At 38.3% G+C, this 24,849-nt stretch overlaps 1 protein-coding gene across 4 annotated transcripts in view; it reads right to left on the reverse strand.

Moving 5' to 3' along the window:
• Positions 1 to 278: 278 nt before the first annotated feature.
• Positions 279 to 24,849, reverse strand: part of PICALM (phosphatidylinositol binding clathrin assembly protein) — a 66,349-nt gene continuing 41,778 nt past the window's right edge. The window contains exons 13-21 of one of the 4 annotated variants that reach the window (XM_041483638.1): positions 16,972 to 17,079; positions 15,984 to 16,115; positions 15,864 to 15,894; positions 14,955 to 15,054; positions 13,178 to 13,201; positions 11,087 to 11,146; positions 8,665 to 8,769; positions 2,549 to 2,651; positions 279 to 1,618 (exon numbers count right to left, since the gene is read on the reverse strand). In XM_041483638.1, coding sequence (XP_041339572.1) covers positions 2,559 to 2,651; positions 8,665 to 8,769; positions 11,087 to 11,146; positions 13,178 to 13,201; positions 14,955 to 15,054; positions 15,864 to 15,894; positions 15,984 to 16,115; positions 16,972 to 17,079 — 653 coding nt within the window. In that variant the 3' untranslated portion in view covers positions 279 to 1,618; positions 2,549 to 2,558. The remainder of the gene's footprint in view (positions 1,619 to 2,548; positions 2,652 to 8,664; positions 8,770 to 11,086; positions 11,147 to 13,177; positions 13,202 to 14,954; positions 15,055 to 15,863; positions 15,895 to 15,983; positions 16,116 to 16,971; positions 17,080 to 24,849) is intronic. The other 3 variants (XM_041483639.1, XM_041483640.1, XM_041483641.1) reach the window with 3 other exon arrangements.

Raw genomic sequence — 24,849 nt, forward strand, 5'->3', positions numbered from 1 at the left:
TGAAAACTAGAAGGTAGTGAAATATCAGGTTAGGTCAGGAAGAAGGAGACACCTTGTCACCGAGGTGTCCACTGAGGCTGTCCGTGACACCAGCCCAGGGAAGAGGCTGCATGGATCATGGCAGCCACAGGTTCAGAGTGCTGCACTTCCTGCAATACAATATGCACATATGAAATACATTTGGTATTTTATTAAGTAAACAATGCAATTATCAGTGCACATTTTAAGCAGCAGAAATAAAAGAAGCACCTCAGACTTTCATACCGTAACAAAAGTTCTGTGGAAGCTGCATTTTATTTGAAAATCCACCCATTTTTGCTAACATACATTTTAATATTTTAAACAAAAATAGAATCTGCAGAGACAATGCAGCAAGTATGCTTAATTCATGTACAGAATTGCTTTCGTATCATTGACTATCCTTCTGAAGGCCCCACTCCACCCAAAAGTTATGGTGTATTTACACAAAGCACCGATCAACAGCGCTACTTTAATTCCTCGTGAACTAAATACCCACTATATGTAAGGAAGCTACTTCCCCTTTTTTACTTTTAAAAGGTACATGATCATGAACGAGCTCAATGAAAAGGCTCCCCCCCCAACACACAACACCTCAATTTATTTTTTTTTTTTACAGAAAAGAAGGAAAGTCTTAAAAATGAAAGCAATTCCTCACATTCATCTTGGAAAGGCCTTATAATGTCAAATGTAAAAATAATGACATGCCAAGCACAAAGCAATAAAGTTCCTTCCCAATGCACTAATGCTGAATTAAAAATGTAGTGCTTTTTCTAGTCAGTTAACTGTTCCCTTGCAAAATCCTAGGCACAGAATTGACTATAAGGATTAATGTGTTTTACAGTTCTTCCCTAATTCCCATATATACTGAGAATTCATTAGATTCAGACCTTTAAAATATTTAGTGCTCTGTATGTCAGCAGAAAAGCATTCTGAATCAGATTCATTCTTTGTGGATAAAAATCAGACATACTGTATACATCCATACTCATTTTCATAAGGAGGTTTTTTTGATACAATATTAATGTTAAATTGATAATCATAAATAAATACAAACAATAATACATAAGGAATGTCTACTGCAAACTGAATATATAATTTTTAAAAAAAGTTAATTTCCATTACTGCTGTGCCTACATTTGTGAGGACTGAAAAGGTAACTGCAGAATTAAGAGTTAGGATTTGACCCTCCCCTGCCCAGAGTCTTGTTTTGAGTTACGGTAAAGGACACCTCTCCAATCCAGACAGCATTTCCAAACACCAATATCAATTTCCACAATGAAGGCTTCTCTTCATACGTTACCAATTAAGGATATTATTAGAAGCTGAGAGTATTGACGTGTTAGTCACCCAGGACAAAAATAGATCTTGGTCTTAATTCACGGCAATTCTTGGCTTTGTGTTGTGTACTGATGTCTTCTTATGGAGGTATCCCAGCTTCCTTCATTGGTCTTCATCATTTCACTGCATCACTTAATGGAAGAGGAGAGTTTGAGGGACTGAAGTTCATTTTTTTCCTGGAAGTGGGAGTTTACTGCTGAGCACATCTTTTTGGAAACGTTCCTTTCTCTTCCATCTAACACAGTTACATAAATTGAATCTGGAAAGATGAAAAACCCTGGGGTTAACATGCAACAGAAGTAGGACTTCACTCTAAACCTTTTTTCTTCAAAAATTTCCATTCTTCTGATGCCCAAGCTACCCCATGATCTGAAGTTTTGAACAGAAATAAAATATTTTTAAAAAATTCGGGCCAGGAAACAACAAAAAGCCATCAGGATGTTCTTCCAACGACACCAACCTTTGGAATAGCTCTGCATTAAAAATAAAACCCACCTAGTTATCCATGCAATATTGTCACCAGTGGCAGCATAACACAGACCAACACCATTATGAAGAGAACTCAGGGTGATTTTTCATGTTGAACCAGAGGAAGTGCACAAAGAAAAGCAGCTGCTGTGTGCAATACGCCTACTCTCTCTTTATACTATGAATTCTCAAATTTCTTTTTCATGTTTTCATTCATTTTACTATTTAATTCCCACCTGCCCCTGACTGGTCAAAAACAACACAACTCCTCCACTGCACCTCTGTACCAAAATGGATCCCTGGCACACGTGAAACAAGCACCTCCTCCTGCATGAAGGGAACTCCTGGTCAAGCCACAGGGAAGCACACGAGCATCCTGCCAGCAGCACTCAGGGCTCTGCTGCTAACGGGGAACTCTGAACATTTTCCTGATGAGATGGTAAATACCAGGTAGCACCAGTTCCTTCTCCCTAACTGCAGCAAGTACCACATGAGCTGGTTCTATTTCCAAAAGACTGAGGCAAAACCACTCAATCAGCCTGTAAACTGCTGAAGTTAAATACAAAGAGTTTCCAAGTCACTTCCACAGTGCTTCCAACTCAACAAGATTTGGTTTTATTTCCTTCAGAAACAGTTCTAGCCATGTTAATAAAACTTGAATTAGAACTTTTTTTGTTTCATATCACAAACACCAGCATCTCCCCAGAATAATGGACAATACCTAAGTTGTTCTACAAGAAATCCTGGAGAGAGAGCTCTGCAAAGGGATCCTTTCCTGAGGCTCTGTGAGGACTCTGACTGGAAGGGCTGGATGCTGCAGACAGCTAGTAAGAAAGACGACAGAGAAAGGGAAAGAAAAAGAAAACAAGGTCTCAGAATGACAGAATATGAAAGCTAAACGTGTAATGAAAGGACAAGGGGAGGTTAAGAGGCAAACTTGGCAGAAGTCAACTATTAAAATAAGGTGTTTGGTCATATGGAAAACAAAGCCTCTTCAGTGGTTGGTGTAATGTAGAAACAAGCCGGCCATGACTGTCCAGAAAGGAAACGCCAGTGGCATTTGCCAAACAAGCAGATACACACTTTCACAGCAGTTTTCTTCAAAGGAAGATACAAAACATTCAGCCTGACTTCTGTGAAACAGGTTAGTCCTCTCCCTGCTTTACTGGGAAAACTACAGCCTGGCAGGGAGAGATGATGCTGGGGTCTGGCCAGAGCACGGCAGCTTTCCAGATGGTTTCTCCAGAAGGAATAGCTCTCAGCATCTTTTCTTGTCAAAATAGCATGCATATAGAAAGAGGTTGGATAGCAGAGAATAGATAATTCTCAATTTGGGACCTAGAAGGAGAACATGAGATATATTCTGTGAATAGGAGAAAAAAGAAAAAAAAAAAAAAAAAAAGAAAAAATATGAGAGTTTCAACTGCTACTGTGGCCATTTTAGGTGAGAACTGAAGACTGTGACTCATAGTCTGTACACTCATAAAAATTGCATCCTACAGTCATGTACCTAAAGCAGCACACCACAAACTCAGTCATATAAAGCACATAACTTAGAGGTGGGTAATATTGGCATTCCAACTGCTGCTGCTGGGAAGGACCAATAACCTGCAGGCTGTACTAGCAGGAGTATCTGCTATTTGTTGATTTATTTTTCCTTCTGTGTTACTACTTTTCCCGTTATAAGTGGTGTTTTATTAAATCCTATTTGTCCTCCCCCTGGCAGAACATGCATGTTTCTGCAGTTATAAATCAAAGTCAGCATCCTCCAATTTGGGTTCCTCACTGGAACAGTTTGTTCGGAATTGAGTCACTTGCACTCCATGCCCATCGCAAAAAACATTGCATGAAGACCTTTTCCTTTGGAAATGCCAGGCACCCGCCAACCTATGCATGACAGGAAATCTGGTTATGGGAATTGCTTGCAGAAGTGCTCAGAGTGTAAATATTGCCATTGCACATTTAAATTTTTCACGTGAATGTCTATTTCTATGATCTCAGAAACCATATGAGCAGGAGGAGTTCCTTCAGGATCAGTACATACTTAATCTGCATTGGAATCTTCATCTCCTCCTGAAACCCCACTCCCAATGGGGCACTCATATCCAGTCACCATAAATAAGTTATGCAAAAGTCATGAGACAGAATGGGAAACGCTTGAGAAGCAGTTTCAGGATGTCAGAATTTCTCCTCTTAAACTTGGTTCTTTCCTTTGAAAAGCCGTAGGCAGACTAGTGATATGGTCCAAGAGAGTCCTAACTTCAGCCAGGAATGCCTGCTGCCACTTGATTTCAGGAAACATTCTTCCTCTTCATGGTGAAATGCCTTGAAGTCACATACATTTCTATCAAACTGAGCTGGCAAATCTCCAGCCCATATCAAGTCCAAAGTAACATCCCAGTTTGAAAGCAGTGTGGAAGACTGGTAGGTTTGGGCCAGTTGTGCAACATCAGCACATAACCAAACACAGGGGACATTTTAGGAGGCCTGTTCAGGTTAAGATCCGAGGAAAAAAACTGACAATGCTATTGCCTAAATGCCATAATTAAATTCAGACAAGACTTGCAGTAAATACGCATTTTAACAAAATTCCTCTAATTATTAAAAAGGAGACCTAAAAAAAAAATACATGGGAAGTATAGTTAGCGTGTTTCCTGCACTGCACCTCTCCAGATTACTCCAGTTTATAAACAGATCTGAAAACCAGGACCACTTCTAGCAGTTTCTAAGGAGAAGCATGAAAACAACAGTGCTGGCCATCAGTTTCTCTGGAGCTGATCTAACTGGAGCTGTGGATTTACCGCCCCTGCTGCCCAGCGCTGGTGTGATGTGAAATGCACCGCACTGCTGCTCAGACAGCTTAGTTTCACCTCCAGCATCAGTCAGCACTTCTCACTGCCTCCAACAAAGACAAAGCTCCCTGGAGCCACAGTAAAACCTAGGAACCTGTCCATAAGCTAGCATTGGTCTGATTGCCACCATTAGCTACATTCTGGTTTCCCAAGAAACAAGTCTGTCAAGCTGTTTTACCATATATTTTAGGGGTAATGTGCCAAAGCAAGCATCTCTAAGGTCTACTTTCTGGCATAAGTCTGTCCTGAATTTCCTACCCTGTTCTTACAGTTTCAAACACCCCTCAAACCTCCATCCCCACCCCTACACCCAGCCAAAAACCAACCACAAAACAGATCCACCAAACCAACTTACTCATTTGAACTTTACCTATTCTCCATCACCCAGGTGATTGCTCCTGCTGCTTGCCATGTACAATTGGCTGTGTTAACAACTGCTGTGTGTTACAATTTACATAATGTTGGCAGTGGGTAGAGTGATTTCTTTATTCTATTTGAAATCTTAAATTTTGAGCTACCCATCTGCTTCTCCCTCCTAAGGCTATGTCCTTCTGTGGACAACCACACCACAACACGTGCCTTGTGAAGGCACATGGATTTGTCCTAGTTGTACCATTTTATGTTGGCCAACACAACACGGTTGTTTGTTTAACAGCCAAGCCCTGCTGCTGCACATTGGGACACTCATGCCTTGTGATGGCAGGCACATTCCAGCCCCTGTGCACCAGCCATATCTGGGACATTCAGGATTTGCTGTACTGTATCACATCTGCCATCCCTCTTCCTGAACCACTGATTCAGCCTGCCCCCTCCTCAGACACACTCACACACACACCCCCTCACCAGCTACAGTAATGTCATCAAACAACGCCAACCATTCTCACTGTTCTGGGTAGCACAATGTAGTAAGTTGCAATGGGTAATGGCCACCATTTTATCATGATGAAAACTTATTTTCTTTCTCAGGTGGGAAATACTGCAAGATAAATATTTTCAAAGAAAAATTACACACCTTTCAAAACTATTAATGCCTTCTGCACCCAGATTACCAAAGAAGTGACTGTTCTAGTTTCATTCTCAATTATTTCAAATTATTTTGCCCACAAAAACTGAACTACCTTTGCTTTTGACTGCAACAATTAGGAAAAAAGTTGCGAGCATGTAAAGAGAACACTTGGAAGAGAAGTGAAACAGGTATGTCTAGAGACAGAAAAAACTTAATTAAGACTAATCCTTGAGAGTATCAAGTTATGAACAACAGTTTAATTTATACGGAAACTGCACAACATTAAGATGCCTATTTTCACAGTGTGTTCTCAACTCACTACAACGTGGCAATAAAATTTTTGGCAACAACTTCATATCTGTCATCATGCTTTTAAGTACCTTTAGCTTTCTTTACTGTAGACAACACCCAAGATCTATCAGGAGACTGGAGGTGATATAATCTGGTGCTTTAAATTAAGTATGAAAAACAATTTAGTTTTTGGCAAGTGATGTTGCCATGGGCAAAACCAGTATTAGAATAATGGTGTTTACAGTGATCCTTGTGGGCAGTTTGAGTTGTGGGCCTCGCAGATAACCATTATTTATTCTTCAAGATTTGTTTACTGACCCCAAGAACACACATTTCTGTTTCTTTCCTTTTTCTATTTCTGGCACAACAAGAGCATTAACTAAACTTAAAGCATGAAATACACTCTCAGAAGGGCCTCAAGACTCAGCACACAGTAAACTCAGTGGGATAGAAGGGTAATTCCCCTCCATGGCTATACATTAATAAACTCTGCTGTGCTTGGGGAAGCTCTCACATGCAGCCCTTGTTTCATTTAAGATGCTTTACTGATACCAGGCTTCTGAAAACTTGACACCTTCCAGCAACAAAGACTGCGTGTCTCAGGGAAAACCCTTCTTGGTCACAGCAAACGCTGACTCAAAGGGTGTGTTTTCAATGAAATTAATTCTCACAGGAGCCAAACATTGTCAGGTAAGAGAATAAATATAGCTCCACACACCTCACTTGTGATTAATTCCTTTTTCTCCTGTTCTGACAGCCAGCTGGGATTCAACCTAGGTCACGCCCTGCAATGTCAAATGAAGCAGAAAGGCTCACTGAACTATTCACACCCATCTACCTGTTCATAACTGAATCAGGCGTAAGCAGATTTTTTTTTTTTTAAAGAAAATTTAATTTTTTTTTTTAATGTAGAGAAAACTCCTATCCTTGAGGATCCTTTTACTTGGTCAATATTTAAAATGGTATAAATGGTACAAAATCCATGTGAAAAATACCAAATCACTTAAGTGACAGTGAATGTGCAAAGCAGCTCTCAGAAGTCTAAGACAAAGTCAGTTGAGAACTGCATTTCTAGCTAAAGAAATCTAACAGCATCCCTTTCAGATAAAGCATTTAAAAGAAGATATTTAAAAAAAAACCCTATTCACAAGGCTGTATTTTGAAGAAGACAACGGGCATACAGCCCACTGGGAGCACACAGCAGAACCCTTCTTATAAAAGGATCAGACTGAGGCACTGGAAAATGCTTGCGGCTCTTTCTAGTTCCAGCTTAATGCTGAATTCTCTTCCCTCTACAGTCTAGTCCCAAACACTGCAGTTACACCAACCTATACCTAGCTGAAATTATACATGCATGCTTTTAAACATTCACCTATAGAAACAGAGTGCTTTATAGTAAGATCAAACACGGGCACAATATATTTAATTTTTCTAACACAAGTCTGATGCACAGAGTGAACTTTGAAAAAGAGACATCTGATAGATGAGTAAAACCACACTTAATCCTGGAGCTTCAGTCTGCCAGTTAAACTTGGCTCTGCCTCTAACTGCAGTTCACAAATACAAAGTCTTAATGATATTAGAATGTTCCAAAAATAGTAGGAAGGTGGTCAGGGTTATCCATCCCCTCTTCCTCCTACTTTTTAAAATGTTTTTCTTACAGTAAAAAAGAAAAAAAAAAACCACCTCTCTTAAGATGCCTATTGGGTTATAGAAGTGAGTTCAGACAGAAATTTCCCAGTGACAGACATTTGTAAAACAAATCAATAACAGGTATTGTATTTAACTCCAGTATTGATGCAGTTAGTTCAGAGTGGCCCTTTGGCATACTCATTCCAGTAGGTTAGGTAATCAATCTGGACACAACACATCCCGAGAAACAGGTAACCAGGGGATTTAAGGAACACTCCACCTAAGGTAGCACTTAACAGGGAAAGGCCAGGTACATCAGTATTGCTATTGCACATCTTCACTATGCTGCAAATGCAGTCTCCAGCAAAATCATGGAGCAACACAAAACCCACTGGAGACTACCATGGTTAAAACTAGATGGACGTGCCACATGCCTCCCACTGAGCTGGTCAGGACCAACAACGGGGTGGGGGGGCTGAGTTTTCACCAAGTTTGATGCCAATTTTTTCAAACTCATCTAATACAGTCATGGGTATAAAAGGCTACACACACCCTGTCTGGCCCCTGCAAAATGCTGTAATACAAGCACACACCTTGCACCTTGGCTACTTTACAATCTAATACTTTTAAGTGTAACAGGGGAAAGAACAGTGACACATACACTTAGGAGAAAGCTGTAATAGCCAATCCCAGATAAACACACTCTGAAGGTAAAGCAGCATGGAATATGACTTTGAGGAAAAAGCTCATCTTCAGCAAAGGGCACAGACATCAGCTTTTACTATTCTTTGTCATTGTCACATTCCCAGAAAAACAATGCCTGAAAAAGACCTACCCTCTTTGGTTCGGTAACACAAACTTGCTGCTGTCAACATGGATACAAGCAGATAGGAAGCAAGCCTTCCATGAACCTTCCATGAACTTGTGCAATAATTTGCCCAAGACAAATAAGAGATATTAATTATATCTATGCATAAAATTAACATATTAAATATACTTCTAAAGAAACTGCTTCGTGTAATTTATTCCCAGCACCAACAATTTGAACATACACACCTGTGCTCCCGGTACAGGGCCAAAGGGGTTTGGTGGTCTCATGACTGGCTGACTGTATATCAAAGTGGGCTGGGTCATTACTGGTATGCCTCCCATCTGTGATGGCTGAAAAAACCCAGACAGCATCAAATCACACACAGCATTAATACATTTCAAGTATTTAAGGAGTTAAAATGGCAAATGGGTGAAAAGTCATGGTCATATTTGAGATATGCAACCATGTGAGATCCTTCTACAATAGTCTGCAAATAAAGATGACCAGAAAGGAACATTAGAGCCTTTCCAAGGAATTTTTCTCAATAACAACCGAGCCCATTCAATCTCTTGCTGCAAAGATCTGAAGCACTAAAACACTTGTTAGACAAGCATTTGTGCTGGTCCTTCTGCTCCCAAATGCGAGGTCTGACAGCACCTCCCTGACTGCCTCTGAAAGCACAAGCACAGTTTTGCAGATAGCAGTGCAGTGCTGACAGAGCTAAGGACAAAATTGAAAACTGAGAGCTGTACGTGCAATTAATGTTAAGTCATTATGCAGTCAGAGTCGAAGTGTTACCAACACTCCAGCTGAGCCAAATTACAAGTTTAATGTGTATTAATGGTCTTACAAGTCAGGTTATATTTAACACAGATGCCCATCTCTGGCACTGCTTTTGGCATTCCCCTCAGGCTTGGGTTGACAGCCAGCAGCAGTCCTACTGAAGCAATCCCCACACCAAGCAGCTTTTCCCTGGCTAATCCTGGTGGTGGTGGTACTCTTCCTATCATGCCAACAAGCTGTTTGGGCAATCACAGCGTGAACCCATTCGAAAAACTGACCCTAATGGAAACACCTTATAAAAAAAATATAAGAACAAATGAACAACTGCTGGCCCAAGACACAGGAAGCAGCAGCCAGGCAATGCCCAGGCACAGCGCTGCAGCACTAAACGAGCTGCCTATCCCAGCAAGCTCGCAACAGATGGAAACATGAGGGAAAAGCCTGCACTTAGACAGGACCATCCTCAGAACTCTGGTCCCCACTATTGCTTTTATGAAAAACTAAAATGTTTAACAGCAAGGGTTGTAAATTGAGTCAACATTTCAGAGATTGCTGATGGTAAATGTCCTGAGTAAAGTCTGAATGAGCCAGGGCAGATTTCAGGATGTGCTACGGAGCCCACTGGTCATTCTGTAATGGCCCACCTCACCCACCTGCTCAGATACTGGACATGTTTGAACAAGCAGCAGAAACTCCGGGTAATAGAGTCATGTCTCCTTAATTCCAGTTTCCACTTCACAGTGGCATTTAAACTCCACAATCAAACATAGCACAACAACGTAACATAACAAGCACGATTACTTCTCATACAGTACGTGTTACCTTCCCCTGCTGCTGACTCAAAAGAATGATGAAAATGCTGCTGGTACCATAACAGCAAAGTTGTGTAGATCAAGTTTGAATCCATACTAATGTTAGTTCAAGCATAACAGCTTTGACCAAGAATATGAGAGTTCATGGATGAGTAATGGGGAATATAATGATGTATGATACTCTCCCAAGAGACCCTCAAAAACATAGTTGGCCACTTCTGCAGTCCACTTACTGAGTATATATAAGCTATAAGTCATTAAACTAATTTGGTTACATGATGAAATAATTAATTTTTTTTCCTTTAATCTGTGAGGCATTTAATAGAATAACTGCTTGAAGGAAGTTTTCTTTCCTTTTATTCACCCAGGACAGCTGTGCTGCATCAAAATCATACTAAAAATAGCTAAGGCATATAATTTCAGAAATATTTTAAAATTTAAGGTAAGAACAAAAATTTTTAAAGCAAAAAGCAGGGAGGTCAGGCTTATATCAAAAGCCTTGAGGCACTGGTGTGTCACTAACAGATCCAACTCTCAACCAAAACCACACCATATTGCAGTGTCACAAACTTGCACTTTTGTAGCATTAATCATCACAGATCCTTGCTCCCAAACCTCAGCAGAAGGTGTTTAAGGAAGGCTTCACTTCACCAAGAAAACATTTCTGTTCTGAAAGCAGATATTTATATTGACATGATAAACTTACTTCTATGATAAACTTACTTCCATGCCAATAAGGACCACCAAGAATAGACACTGTGTTAATTTTCATAGAATCACAGAATGGTTTGGGTTGGAAGGGACTTTAAACTTAATCTAAAAATGATCTAGTTCCATTTTAAGAAGTTTATGAATAAAACAAGTGAAGTAAGGAAGGGCAGACTTAATTTCAGATAAATAGCACTTAAGTGGTTCAGAAAACCAGAAGTTAATAATTTGGTGAGGAATAAATGAATGGGAGTTGAAATTCAGTCTTCAGTAGAATAGTTCAGGAAAACAAGAGCTACCAAACTATAAGCAATCAAACAATATACAGCATGTGCCTGGTTGGAGTTGTAGAAATTCCACTCACCATCACGTAGCCCATCATTCCTGTTGGCGTTGTGGCAGGATAGGCCATTACAGGGGGTGCCTGGTGTGAGAAATAGTGGTGAACTGAGAGAAGAGATCGGCTGCATACTCTAAGACATTGCTTTCTAAGGATCAACTGCAGCACTCAGCTTATTATGAACATAGCAGAGAATAAATTGGATTTGCAGTCTGGTGTTAAGAGTGTATCCTAATTATTTCAGATGTAGTACAATACCTAAGCTAAAGTTTATGGGCCATCTTAGCAAATCTCTAATAATGTATTTGCTTTTATCATGTTAGGATTCTGGCTGTTTGAACTAAACTGCACGTACCACTCTCTCAACATCCTGTTTAGAGAACACAGTACAAGACTCAGAGAAGTTTGAGAGAAAATATTTATGAAGCAGAAGCACTTTTTAAATCCCATGTAGTATACACTTATATTTCAGTATCAAAAGTAATGGTACACAAGAACTCTTAAGAGAGAGCTTGAAAGACGAAAAGACCAAATTACCATTGCTTCTGCTGACACAGGAATTCTCTTTAGCCAGCATGAAAATATTATGGGGATTCTCCTAGCAGGCTTTGATATAAATTAGACTCTCACAGGAATAGCCAGTTTGCACTCCCTGTCCCTCCCTCACTCCATTCACTGCATTTGAACATGCTAAAAGTCCTCTTATATCTGGCAGATACATTTATGTTACCCTGATGTGCTTACTGCACTTTTATGCAGGTACAGCACAACCGCTGTCAAAACTGGGGTGAACTTTTGCTTTGTAAACAGTTTGGCAATATATATGTAGAAAAACAGCTGATAACTCTTAGAAATTTAAATACAGACAGTTCTTCATCTCTTAACCATATTCTTTACTCTCCAGTTTATTATCCACTTTCTAAATTAGCATTAACACTAAATTAGCATTAACATTAAAGACAAAAAAGTTGGATTTTTTTTCCAGACTAAACTGGTGCTTACAGATATTTAGATAGCTTGCTGTCTATCCACTCCACCTCCTGTTAGTCTACCCTTTTAGAAAAAAATAAAAACAACAGTAATTTTCATGTTTTTCTGTGCGGATTTCTATTCAAGACAAACACCATAAGCATTTCTTGGTACACAGACATTACTGCTACAGAGAAGAGGCAAATCATAAATCATTAATCATACTGGACTAATTAAAGCAGATAAATTGCTTCATCAGGAATATGGCATCAGGAAAGCTGCTTCTGAATTCAGTTCTAAGGTATCAGCTGCCTTTTCTTATATAGTAGAGCCAGTGCAAATGGCATTTAAATTGCCATGAGAACAGATAGAAAATCATCTGGACAGCATATTTGCCACGTATTTCACACAGCGGGCAAAGCTATCTTAAAAATTACAACTTTTCTTTTTGTTTTTCTTGTGTACACACACCTACACAAACATGCTGAATAAACTTATTGTTGAGTGCTCAAATATGGACCTACCACCCTTTAGTTACAGAGTTACCCTGAAATAAAAACAGAGTACAGGGAAAGACCAATATTACTGTTGACATTAAAAAAAAAGTCCTTTGAAATGAAAGCCTGCATTCCTCAGACAGCAAGCACAGGTTATTTCTTGCTCTCTGTAAACTATCTGCATTAATTTTCTTTTTTCATATGAGCATTCATGACATATTGGTCTCTCCCCACTTAAAAAAAAAAATTAAAAATCAAGATCTACCATAAATGTGGATCAAGTGCCACATATAACAGAAGCCTGTGAGGTTTCATGCAGTTATTCAAACACAATATTTTTATCTTCATTCAGAATTCACCAAATGCATTAAAGGCAGCACAGACACACACCCCAGCTATCTGGCAGCAGATGGTACAGTTTAAAGCAAGGAAAAATAATCTTGGTATTTCCCATGCCATCATTCGATTCAAGAGCCTGCACACCACCTATGAAGTTTGTGTATGCTAGGAAAAGCTCAATTTTTGGCACACCAAAGATTTTCAAATGAGAAATGTGTAAATAGCAAGGAGGTTATGAGATTCTGCAACAGCAGTGGTTAATATCAGCATGCCAGTCGATTGCAAAAAGGCCGTGGGTTGTTTCACTTACGTATTGTGGAAAATGCATGCCATTCTGTATTTCCCAGGGAGAACAATTACATAATGCAATAACACTGGATTAGAAGCAAATACTTACACAACAGAATATACACAGATAGCATTTTAGTTCACAAATACATTAAATGTTTACTCCAACACATTCTTGTAATTCAAGTCATTCACTAAGACAACACACCTGTGATACTGTCATTGGTATTAGGTTTCACATGGGTTTGCATAGTCCATTTATTTGGTATATGCCTTTTTCACCAAAGATTTTCAAAAGCATATTTATTTAGCAAGCAGCAGCAACTCCACAATAAATGAACCAGCAGAGGAAAACAAAGCTTTTTTTTCCTTCCCCCCTCACATTATTTCTTTTTCAAGTTTTTTATGTCTATAGAACAGTTTCACAGGAAGTGTCTCAACAGTATCACTCAATAATAAAAGCTGTTAAATGTAATGACTTATCATCACAAGATGTAGATATAAGACATGAGTTATTAAACAGATTCAAGCACACAGGTAAACTCAAACCACCAGTCATTAATGCAGGTAAGTAAGTTACAATTTCTTCAATATCTACACAACCTGCAGTAAGATCCACAAACATATTTCTCCCTAAATAAATGTAGTGAGTTGACAGGACACCTAGTAGGGAGGAGGTGGCAGATCCAGGGAGACAAGTTCTATCTTTCCAAATCCACAATGCTGCATTACTGCACTGCAGATTCAACCTCCCCCAGTCAGAGTCAGATGCAATAAATCTTTGGGGGCAGTTTGTTACCTGCTCTGCCCATGTACAGCTCTCCAGGTCATTGGTGAAAGGGTGAGTAGGATTCACATGCAAAAATGTTCTGTGAACATTGTGAAAACTACTTCTGTAAAGCCTTAACGTGTAATTAAAAGCCCTCCCCCTACACTGCTACCCCAAAATCCTTGCCAATACTACCTGTTAAAATAGACATGAACTTGTTCATCAAAACTGACACGGATTAAAACCAAGTGCACACACCAGGGCAGGAAAGCAGTAGTTACAGACATGAGGAAAGCTGTAGCCACAGGCACTTCTGCAAGTATCATGGGGCCAGTTGCAACCCCCAGAGCAGGCCAAGTTACAACGTAATGATGCATGACCTGTAAGTTCACCCAAAGGACACTTTCACACTTAGACTTTTCTAAACTGCCAAATTCCTCCTCACTCCTTGGAATTCAGTTTTATGTCATAAACTCATAGAATGGTTTGGGTTGGAAAGTACGTTGATGATGACCTAGTTTGAATCCCCCTGCTGTGGGCAGGGACACCTTCCACTAGACCAGGCTGCTCAAAGCCCCATCCAGCCTGGCCTTGAACACTTCCAGGGATTGGGGCATTCACAGCTTCTCTGGGAAATCTGTGTCAGTGCCTCAGCAGCTTCATAGTAAAGAATTTCTTCCTAGTATCTAATCTAAACCTGTCCTCTGTCAGTTCACAGCCATTGCCCCTTGTCCTGTCTCCACATGGACTTGAAAAATCCATTGAGTGAAACCCAGAGAGCCCTACCTCCCAAGAGAGAGGCTGCTCAAACACGGCTGAAGTTTGTGCTAAACCTGCATGTCACATCACAAATTATTTACTAGAATCACACAGCCAAGAAAAACAAATCCCAGTAGTACACAGCTCCAACTGACCACTTCAATTTTCTACTACCCTTTTACTACAACTACAGACCATTTTCAAATTCATACCTCACCCTGTAGATCTAAACTGCAGGGAACTCACTATTTTAAAATGAGCATTTGCTTACCAATGTTGGAGCGTTCCACGCAGTTGTAGGTGCAATCTTGGGTTGCCAGTTGGAACCACCTGTTAGTTTCTTTTCACCTGGCTGAGTCCAGTTTACATCACTTCAAATAAATTTTTTTAAAAAAAGCGTCAGAAAACATTGGACTTTCTTATAAAACTTTCTCAGGTAAACACCATTTCTGCTTGGGAATGAGGCTTCTTTTATTAATGAAGCTCATTTAGCAGAGGAGCTGATAAAAAATTTAATGACAACATGTTTTAGCTCAGACAAGAAAGAAAAAATGTTCAGCATGAGCCCCCTCAGCATCTCAGTCAAGTTGCCCAGAATAGGTAAGTTAGTGCATCTGATTCAGGTCAACACATTTGAGTTAGATTTCAAGACAGCATATTAGCTTTCTGAATGATTTCAGAGTTGGCACAGATGGTCCCAATAAACTTGAAATTTGCCAATTCCATTTCTCCACTTTGCTGCTAGAGCAGATGTTCACTATCCTCAAATACACACATCCTGCTTCAGAATTCACTTGTCTAAAGATCAGCCCCAAGACCCAGGTTGCAGTTTCACAATCTTTAAGATCACTCTGCTCACACTCAGGTCATACCAAGTATTTAAGGAGTGTTATGGCTACCAGCAACAACTACAAATAAACATTTTGATGAACTACTTTTTTAATATACCTAGAAGTCTGAAAGGAATCAGAGACAGAACTCCTTGCCTGCTACTGTCACTGCCACTCAGTCATCAGTCACCTTCCAACAGCTCTCAACAATTCATTACACCTTGTACAATCCCACATGTGCTCTGAAGGCTAACATTATATGTTGGTATGCACAGGTTTCAACATGTACATGCATGAAAATTTACTATCATGAAAATCCAAATGCTCAACTTCTGATTAAACATACTCACTTTTTAGTAGTTCCATTTCCAATGCCCAAATCTGTCACAAAGGAGAAAAAGAGACCACTGAAATTCTGTTTGTTTAAAAGAAATCAGTAAGTATTTACATGTTACTGGTTCCATACTTACTGCCTACAAGATTGGCTAAAGATGAATCCAGATCATCTGACACTAATTTATTAGGCGGTACTTTGGCAACTGGAAGACTCTGGTTTTGAGAGGCCACTGTTGGTTTTAGGAGACCACCTAGTTCATCAAAGCCTTTGAATGAGAAACATAAGTGATTTGAAGCACAAGCCTCCCACAAATGTCATGACATCCAATTAGACAGCAAAGTCAACTCAATGGCTAAAATACAAAATTTAACCTGGTGATGCTACCCTATACAGGAAGGCCTCTTGATAAAAAAGATATTTACTATGGAAATAAGATTTCAGTTCAGCGGTGTAACCCATTGGACAACTTTACATGGAATGGATTCATAGTGACTGTAAAGGAGTCAAAATGTAAAACAAAGAAAAAATATGTAAAATGTTTCAATCTTACAAAAACATCTACTTGCTTTTAGCAAATCAATGGCTTAGGAAAAAAAAAATCTGATGTCAAGAGTATAATGCAAAAGATCAGAAAATATCTACTTTCCAGATGCTCAAAAGAACAGAAAGAGCACTAATGACTTCAATCCAAATTAACTGTATTGACTCATCATTTTCTGAAGCAATCTTAATATCAAAAGAGGCAAAGGAGTGCCAAAATCCATGTTGCAGATACATAAAATGAAGATGATATTTTACCTCTTCCAAGCACACTCTACAAATACAAACTTAATTTTGTCTCACAGCATATAAAAATAAAGACTGTTCACTGTGTGAAGTTTTAATGTACAAAATATTGAAGTGAGGGAAATCAGTGTAAACATTTGACCAGTGTAGAAATAGTCTGTAACGAAAAATTATTTGATTAATGCTGTTATTGACCTTTTAAAATCAGCTTTCTTTTCTTCATCTGAAACTCTGTCTCGGTAGTGTAAGTAAATACATATTAAGAGATTTATACCTCAAGAATAAAATAAATTAAAGGAAAGGACATAGGTTATTTATTTTAGCAAGTGTCTTACCACCAGAATCTGGGACAACATTAGAAGATTTGTTTCCAAACACAGACTCAAAGTCAACATTAAGGCCAGCTGATGGCTGTGGTTGAGCAACAGGAGATGGAGTGAACCCTGTGGGGGAAAAAAAAAAACCAAATTGTATGTTTTTATACAGCATTTCCCATAAATCCACCTTTATGCAAGACAAGCCAAATAAATATTTCAGCACTGCAGAAAGATCTCAACTGCAGGAATACCTCAAAAGTCCAGATTACACCCTGACACTGAGCAGTTGATTTGGTCTTTATTCAAAGTTACTCCCCCAAGAAAGATTTTGTCTAAAAAACGGAACAGACACGCTATAAAAGACAGTCCCCCTGCGATTACTTAATCTCTGGACACCTTCCTTATTCTTTTACCATATGCTTCCAATAAAATTACTGAGGAAAATGTCACCATGCTTCTCCAGGAAAAGAAGCTGGCTAGTGTGGAATCTGTTTCAAGATTATTTGACTGAAGATTATTCCTCTGTGGTTTATATTAATCCAGCAATTCTGTTAGATACAACTGGAGTAAGATCCAAATCATCCCAAGGTGCCTGAACGAGTAATGCCTTTGATTAGACACACTTAATACAAATAATTTTCATAGCTCTTAGCTACTTGTGGACACACATTTTGCAGTTGACCATGTTCTTCAATCAAATTTCTAGAAATTATGGCAAGATATGGGGACGTACAGCCACATTTCAGCTCCTAGTGCTGTCCAAACTTACTTATTTGTCTTCCATGTGTCTGTAGTGTTCTTCAAATACACAATTATTTTTCAACACTGAAAACTTATTGCAGCATGAAGCATTGCATATGATGTTCAGCAGCATTAAGTCAATAATTCAATAATAAAGGCAATAGCCATTTGTTTGTAGTATTTTTTAATGTTATATATGATCTCACAAGCACGTGCATGTGCAACACTTTGGTATTCAGGCAATAACAGAAGTAATCATTGCTTTATATAAAAAGCACTAAAAAAAAGCAACACCACCTTGAAAATTAGCTCTTCCGGTGTCTAACAAAAAGTATGATGACATGGAGAAATGAAAGGATCACAACTGCTTCAGCAATAAAACACTACAATGGGTAAAAATAACTGATAAAGAAAACTTCTTGGATTTCATTTTGGTTCCTGAGACAGCACCTCATTTCAATCTTACTATTTTTCTGAAATCAGTCAGATTTCACCTGAAAAAATTAGTAACTACAGGATGTTATTCTTGAACATAAGCTTCAGAAAAAAACCCCGAATTTAGATTACCTGTTTCTTTTTGTCTTAAAGGAACAAAAGACTCCTAACTCCATCACTAAAATTTAGACAATGTAATTTTCATTAAAAATAAATCAAAGTAAGATGCATACAGCAAAACATAGGAAGCAGTAATGTGGGAAAAGAGAGAGTAAATAATCAACAAACCAAAATGAGTATCTTTATGACATGTATACCATCAAGTTGTAACAAGCCATTTCAGAGACTCTGAACTTCAGATAGGAATTCCTTTGATGGGATGTCCTGCAACTCTTAAAACCGTGCCTGTACCAATAGAAAACCTGACTTACAATAGCTCATATTTTCCTTTAGCAATCTGCCCCAACCAAAATGTGGTCAGTTTCCTACTCTCACATTTTTGAAGTTTCAAGTTTTATGAAACTAAGAAGGTGAGACCATCTCCAAGACAAAACAATACACAGGACTCCTTTGAATCAGCCCCTGAGAAAGATCAAATCCTACTCTTGATATCAATCACCAACTCAGGGCAGTTTGTTTAACAAGGATATTTTGAAAGGTGCAAAGGTCAGTATTTTTAATGGAGCTTCTTTGAGCATCAAGACTCGACAGAAACAAATAATCCTGCTTTTTTAATATGGAACAAAGGGAACAGTAATTTTTAGCATTTAACCTTTTTTTAAATGACGCTCACTGGTTTTTATGCAAAGATACTAAACCAAAATGCAACTTTATGGGGCTTTTAAGAACTAAGCCTTCCACAAACCATTCACTGAAGGTATTCCTAAGCCTTGCACTGCAGCAATGTTTACACACCCTGCTCAACCTGGTTTGGACAGATTATAACCTGTCACAGCCCACAGTCTCTCTAGCAACTATCAGGACAGTGTTCCAGAATCAGCACCAGTATGGGGCTACTACACAGACGCGACACAGCTGCACAAATGATTAGCCAGTACTTCAGTGCAGCAGAGACCTCTTTGTCCTGTTCTGTTGCAAAGCTTAACACTAGTTTAGTGCACTGTTTAAGAGTACTATATCAACAAAATTGCCATAAGCAGCACGAACATCCCAATCCCTTTATTTTAAAAACAAAGAGGTAGAGCAAGATGAGAAGCTACTTATAAACATGCATGTCTTTTGTGTGGTATGTAGCAACAAGTAAACTACGAGAGATCCTGAAATGGGGAGATACTCATTTCATGTTTAGACTAAATAAGCCTTAGTTTGGCAGAAACTGAAAAAATTCATACCATTTGTGACCACACACCTGGCAGACGTGCAGGTTTTCATGTGCACAAGTACAAGAATTATAGTTGGAGCCACTAAAACAAGGCACTTCTGTAGTCAGCAACATGCCTACTAGTTCTAGACACACAACACATTCAGACTTCTGTGTGTGTGGTAAGGCTGTATCATCCCATTACCTACCTCCAAATAGACCAGCTACAGAAGAAGGCTCATTGCGGAAATGAGAAGCATTAGGATAAGCTTGAGGACCACAAAAAGAATCTGATAAGGAGTATCACACAAGAGAGAAAGCCAGGAAAGGAGAAGAGGGAGTGTTACAGAAAGAGAACCAAGATACAATGCTATTCAGAATTTTAATTTCACATCAGTCTATAAATCCACATATAGTCTAATAACATAGAACCAATGGAATGAAATCAATACACATCAGACAGACAGTAAGAAACAAGTTTACACAATCTCTAACACAAAAGGGGAAAGCACAGTTTCAAATGAACAGCTATATTAGGATTTTTTTTTTTTCCAATCAAATGCCATGTTTTACACCCTCGGAGGAAATGAGTGTAAAAGTTTCAAGGCATTTTTCTTATACCTGAAGTATATTCATATTTGCTTGCCACAAAGGGATTTAGTTGAGTAAATGGATTGTAACGATCTAAAGAACCAGAAAGAGTTATTTTAAATCCACATTCACATTATTGTAGCACCTTGATCGTGCTATGGCTAAAACTGCATCTACATGTCCCACATCAATCTCTCAGGAGGCCACCCTCTGGTTCTAGATGTATTCTGAGAGCATGAGACACTGGAAGGGAATGTAATATCAATGCCATCCATTTCCAGTGACTTCAGAGCTGTCTTGTGATAAATACTGCAAAGACCAGCAAGCACCACAAAAGCCCACCAGGGTCCTTGTTCATAGTTCTGCATTGCTGCAACTTATCATGTGATTGCAGAACAAGCTAGACAGAGAAAACAAACCTGACTAAATAACCATCCTATTAAAAAACCAGCTGTATTTCAAATAATCATTCTATATTTACATGACCCATAACAATTTCATTGAAGCATGGAAAAGACATTATCACATAGCAGTACCAACTAAAAGTATTTTATATATATTTAAAGATATATTTATCTTTCCTGTTTTGTCTTTCCAATAAAGACAGACAGGCTAGGAAACTAATTAGTTAAGTTGACAAAGTATAGGTAGTATGAATATCTTTAGAGAGATAATCCCTTTGTTTTACCTCTGTGAACAAGTAGCAGAGGTATTAAAAACCCCTCTTTGTTCTAGCAGTCTGTATTTTTCTTTGACCAATTCTAGTGAGCTTCAACCAGCATAAATACAACCTGTGGTGTACAACTGTCTTTAAACTTGCTTTGTTTAACAGAACTGACATATAATTAAGTGATTTTTCATCTATGAAAACAAACTAAATCTTCATATTGAAAAGTAATTTAATTTACTCTAGAGCTGCACCAACACAAATGTTGGAAGGATTTCTAGTGAGACATCCATGCTGAACCATCTCCAAAGTAAGATGTGAACAGCTTTTAACAGATGAGTTATTAGTTTATGGCCCCATAGGTAAACAGTCTGAGTAGATTATGCATCATATGTGCATGACTTGGCACATCATTGCATCAGCTTTCTTAATGACTACATGACTGGGGCAAAAACTTCAACTATCAAAAAAAAAAAATCAGATTAGACTCCTTTGTTTAAAAAGAGCATTTCAACCGGAGGAAGTAACAGCATTTTCTTTTCTTTCTCAGGCATATGCAGCATTTTACCTTAAAATTCCCAAGTACAAGAGATTGTAAAACTGCACTCAAGCAACTGCTCTAACTATTTCTTTACATCAGGTTAGAATCCCATCTAGGCACCCAAGAAAGGATTTTAACCATTTTTATTGTAGAGCTACTAAATCAAATCCTAACATAGCACAATATCAGCCCCAAATGACCAGCTTTTATTTTCTGAAAGGCTGCAAAAATATATTTTAGAAACTAAAATAATGTTAAATGTTTAGGAAATAGGAAATTAGTTTAAAATGGTACTTTACCAACAAATATTTCATGTGTGGGTGTCCTACTGGTGAAAGTAGATACATCAGAAGACACAGACAGATGAGCAGCATCGTTAGTTTTTGTAAGGAAAGGATTTAGGTTTGGAATGGCATCATCAACACTATCAACAGTAGCAGAAAAAGGATCTGTTCAATTCCAGAGAGCAAGAGAAAGAAGAAAAGGGAGATGGATTTAGTTTTCTCCTGACATCTCTTAAGCTTGGGATGACCTAGCTATTTATCTCACTTTCAAGTTATCCAGGACTGCAGATACTAGCTACTAATTTCCTCTTTTTAAATTTTCAAATTATTAACATCACCTTCTAAACTGTGCTTCTTCCTGTGTTTTAGACTGAAATTACTATGTTATTCTTCTTTAAACACAATCACTTTCTGTTTCTCACAGTCATGTTCTGACATTTGCAAAAAAGTGTCTGGAGCAGAGGATGCCTGTCCGCTCTACAGAGCCCAAGGTGCTACGAGAGGATTCAATGCAATAACATCCTCAAGACAACTTTACAAACCTTAACAAAACAAACTGAGCTGGACTTCTCTTTCTCCAAACTGTGTTTATGGATTTTTCTGCTACTGAGCATCACGAAATTTTCAAGAGCTATGATTATACTAAGGTAACATACAGGACATAAGCACTTTCCTTGGCACCTGGGGCATCAGGAACAGCAGCTTACCGTGGGTATGCTGTTACCTGCAAGCAAGCAAAGGACTGCTGTGCTTTTACAGACAACAGACACTAAGCTGTAATGAGGAAAATGTTCCTTACTAAAAAACTGTCAGACTGTATTGGAATGAAAGAAACATGGACCTATACAATTGACTTCCCAAGGCATATAGTTTCAAGGTTTCCTGAGAATGGATGCAGTTGCCAAGCTCAAGTATTCCTGTAATTCAGAATCTAACAGATAAACAGGATAGAGAAGGCAGCTATAACACTTGTTCACTGAAGGAGCTGTGGTTTCAGAGCCCGTGAACCCTTGATGGAAAATTTCAGAACTCACTAGGTGAGATCAGCAAGGGTTGCATCTAGTCTTACTTATCATTATGCCTAGAACTGCAGCTTCATCTTCTAGACAAAGCCACTACAGAGAAATTTCTGAATAATAATTATAGGAAAGATGTGTTAAATACTTCAGTTCTCGGCCTTTTTTTTTTTTTTAACCTGGCCAGTTTATGCATTTATCCATAACTCTTGTAAATACTATCGTGCTGCGTGAAGCAGTTGTGAAGTGTAAATTATTTTCTCTGCCTGAATCTGACCTCCTGATTCTTAGCTGTAAGTCCCACACAGCTCCATAATGCGCTCAGTTACAGAAAAGTCCTAATGGAAACAAAATAACTACATTATTCTTTGCAGTCTTAAAGCATGCTTTGATTTGCTGCAAGCTCAAGATATGTTATTAGGTAAGACCTGACTTTTCCCCAAATTGCTTGGGTATGTTGCAAGAACGAGTGAAATACCTTAAAAGACCTTTTCCTAAATCATTCAGTCAGCAAAATGACAGTGTCCAACACTGAATAAAAGATAAGCAGAATAAGCTGATATAATATTTGTAATATATAACACAAATACAAAATTACATATTGCCTCATGATGTTTTCTATACTGGACGTGCCAATCAGCCAGTTGCTTGAAGCTAAGTCCTTGTTTCAGCTACTCCTTAAAACTGCTTTCTGCTTTGAATGCCATTTTTAAAGATGCAGAACAAACAAATCTGTCAACAAAAATGGAGCAGATTATCTGTTCATCAGTTCTTCCTTGCTCTTTCTGTTGCTGCTTCACGTTCTACTTATTTTATTGGTTCTCTTTATATATATAAGTGGAAAAAATTCAAACAGATGGGTCAAAATGTTCATTTCCACAATGATAAATTTGTTTTGCTTCTGAAGTTTAGGTACAAATTGATAGCTGGCAAACATACCAGAAACAGCTGGAATGGTCTCCAAAGAACCCAAATAAATAGTGCAGATAGAACAATATGGAAGAAATTAAGAAGCACAAGTTTTTAACTGTATTTGTTTGAAACTACTATCTACTAAAATTATTTTACACATACACTCATCCAGAAAATAACCAAAAACTACTTTCTCTTCCCAGTTCCCAAGATTGTATATGGAACTTCCTGTGTTTTCACTAGTTAGACAATATAATCCAACTTTCGGTTATCAAGATTTGCTCAGAAATTTAAACCTTTCTCAGATTCTTCTGGCTTGTCTACCTAATTCTAACTCTATCCAGCATGTCCAATCTCGTCCAAGTCTCAGAACCTGCAAATGCTAGTAACAAAAGTAACCAAAAATTATTTTGGTTTTAAACCCTAATTTACATCCTTGTATATTCAAGTTTTAAAAATTGCTGTCAATTCTGGCAGCAACACCTCAATGTTTTTAAAGCCCAATTTCATCCTTGAATACAAATGGCATCTGTTTGTGTCAATGGAATCATTCTGCACCTGCATGCTATCATTAGGCATTAATGATTTAAGTGCATTTAAAAGAGTAGCTTGAAATTTGCAAATTTCTACCTTTAAGTTATCCAGTTAGAAGTACTTTGTCTGAAAAGAAAATGACAAAGGATTTTCAATGGTATCTTTTACAGTCTGAAATAGGTCAACTGAAAATATCCAATCAGAGAATCCATTGCCCAGGAGTTAGTTTTTGCCTTGTTAGTTTTTACATTTTTGGAAGCACAAAACTAAAGGCAGTGACCCAAATATAATGCTTCTGTAACAATTTATTGTTTTATTACACACCTAAGAGCTTCTGCATAAAATTTTTAACAGTAACTGATTTGAGCCGATCTGATACTCTTCTCAAAGCCACCATATACACCAAATACAAACATCAGCATGTCAGAAAATTACCTAAGGGAGGGATGCTGTGCAGTGGTTAGAGCACAGGACTGGAAATAGTTCAGGTTCCATTCTTGGCTCTGCCACTGACTTGCCGTATGACTTCAGACAAGTCAGTTAACTGCTCAGATTTCCCCATCTGTAAAATGTGGAAAGCACTTCTTATCTACCTCACCTGTGTGAAGTGTGTTTATGTCTGTAAAGCTGAAGAGCTGGGGATTTTTGATGAAAGGTAACACAAAAAATGGTGATCCCAGAATTTTAGCCTAAAACTTTAGCAGACAATCCAAAAATCTTTATAGTCAATTAACTCTTATAAGTATTTCTTATAAGTATTTAGAAAGGTGTTGATAGTAAGCAGAAATATCAACGACTAGTACTGAAGACTCATACCACGAGGAACACAACATTGAAAAAACACAGACTTTCAG

This window comes from Pyrgilauda ruficollis, unplaced genomic scaffold (genome assembly GCF_017590135.1).
Source record: "Pyrgilauda ruficollis isolate IOZ18807 unplaced genomic scaffold, ASM1759013v1 scaffold60, whole genome shotgun sequence".
NCBI classification, from domain to species: Eukaryota; Metazoa; Chordata; class Aves; order Passeriformes; family Passeridae; genus Pyrgilauda; species Pyrgilauda ruficollis.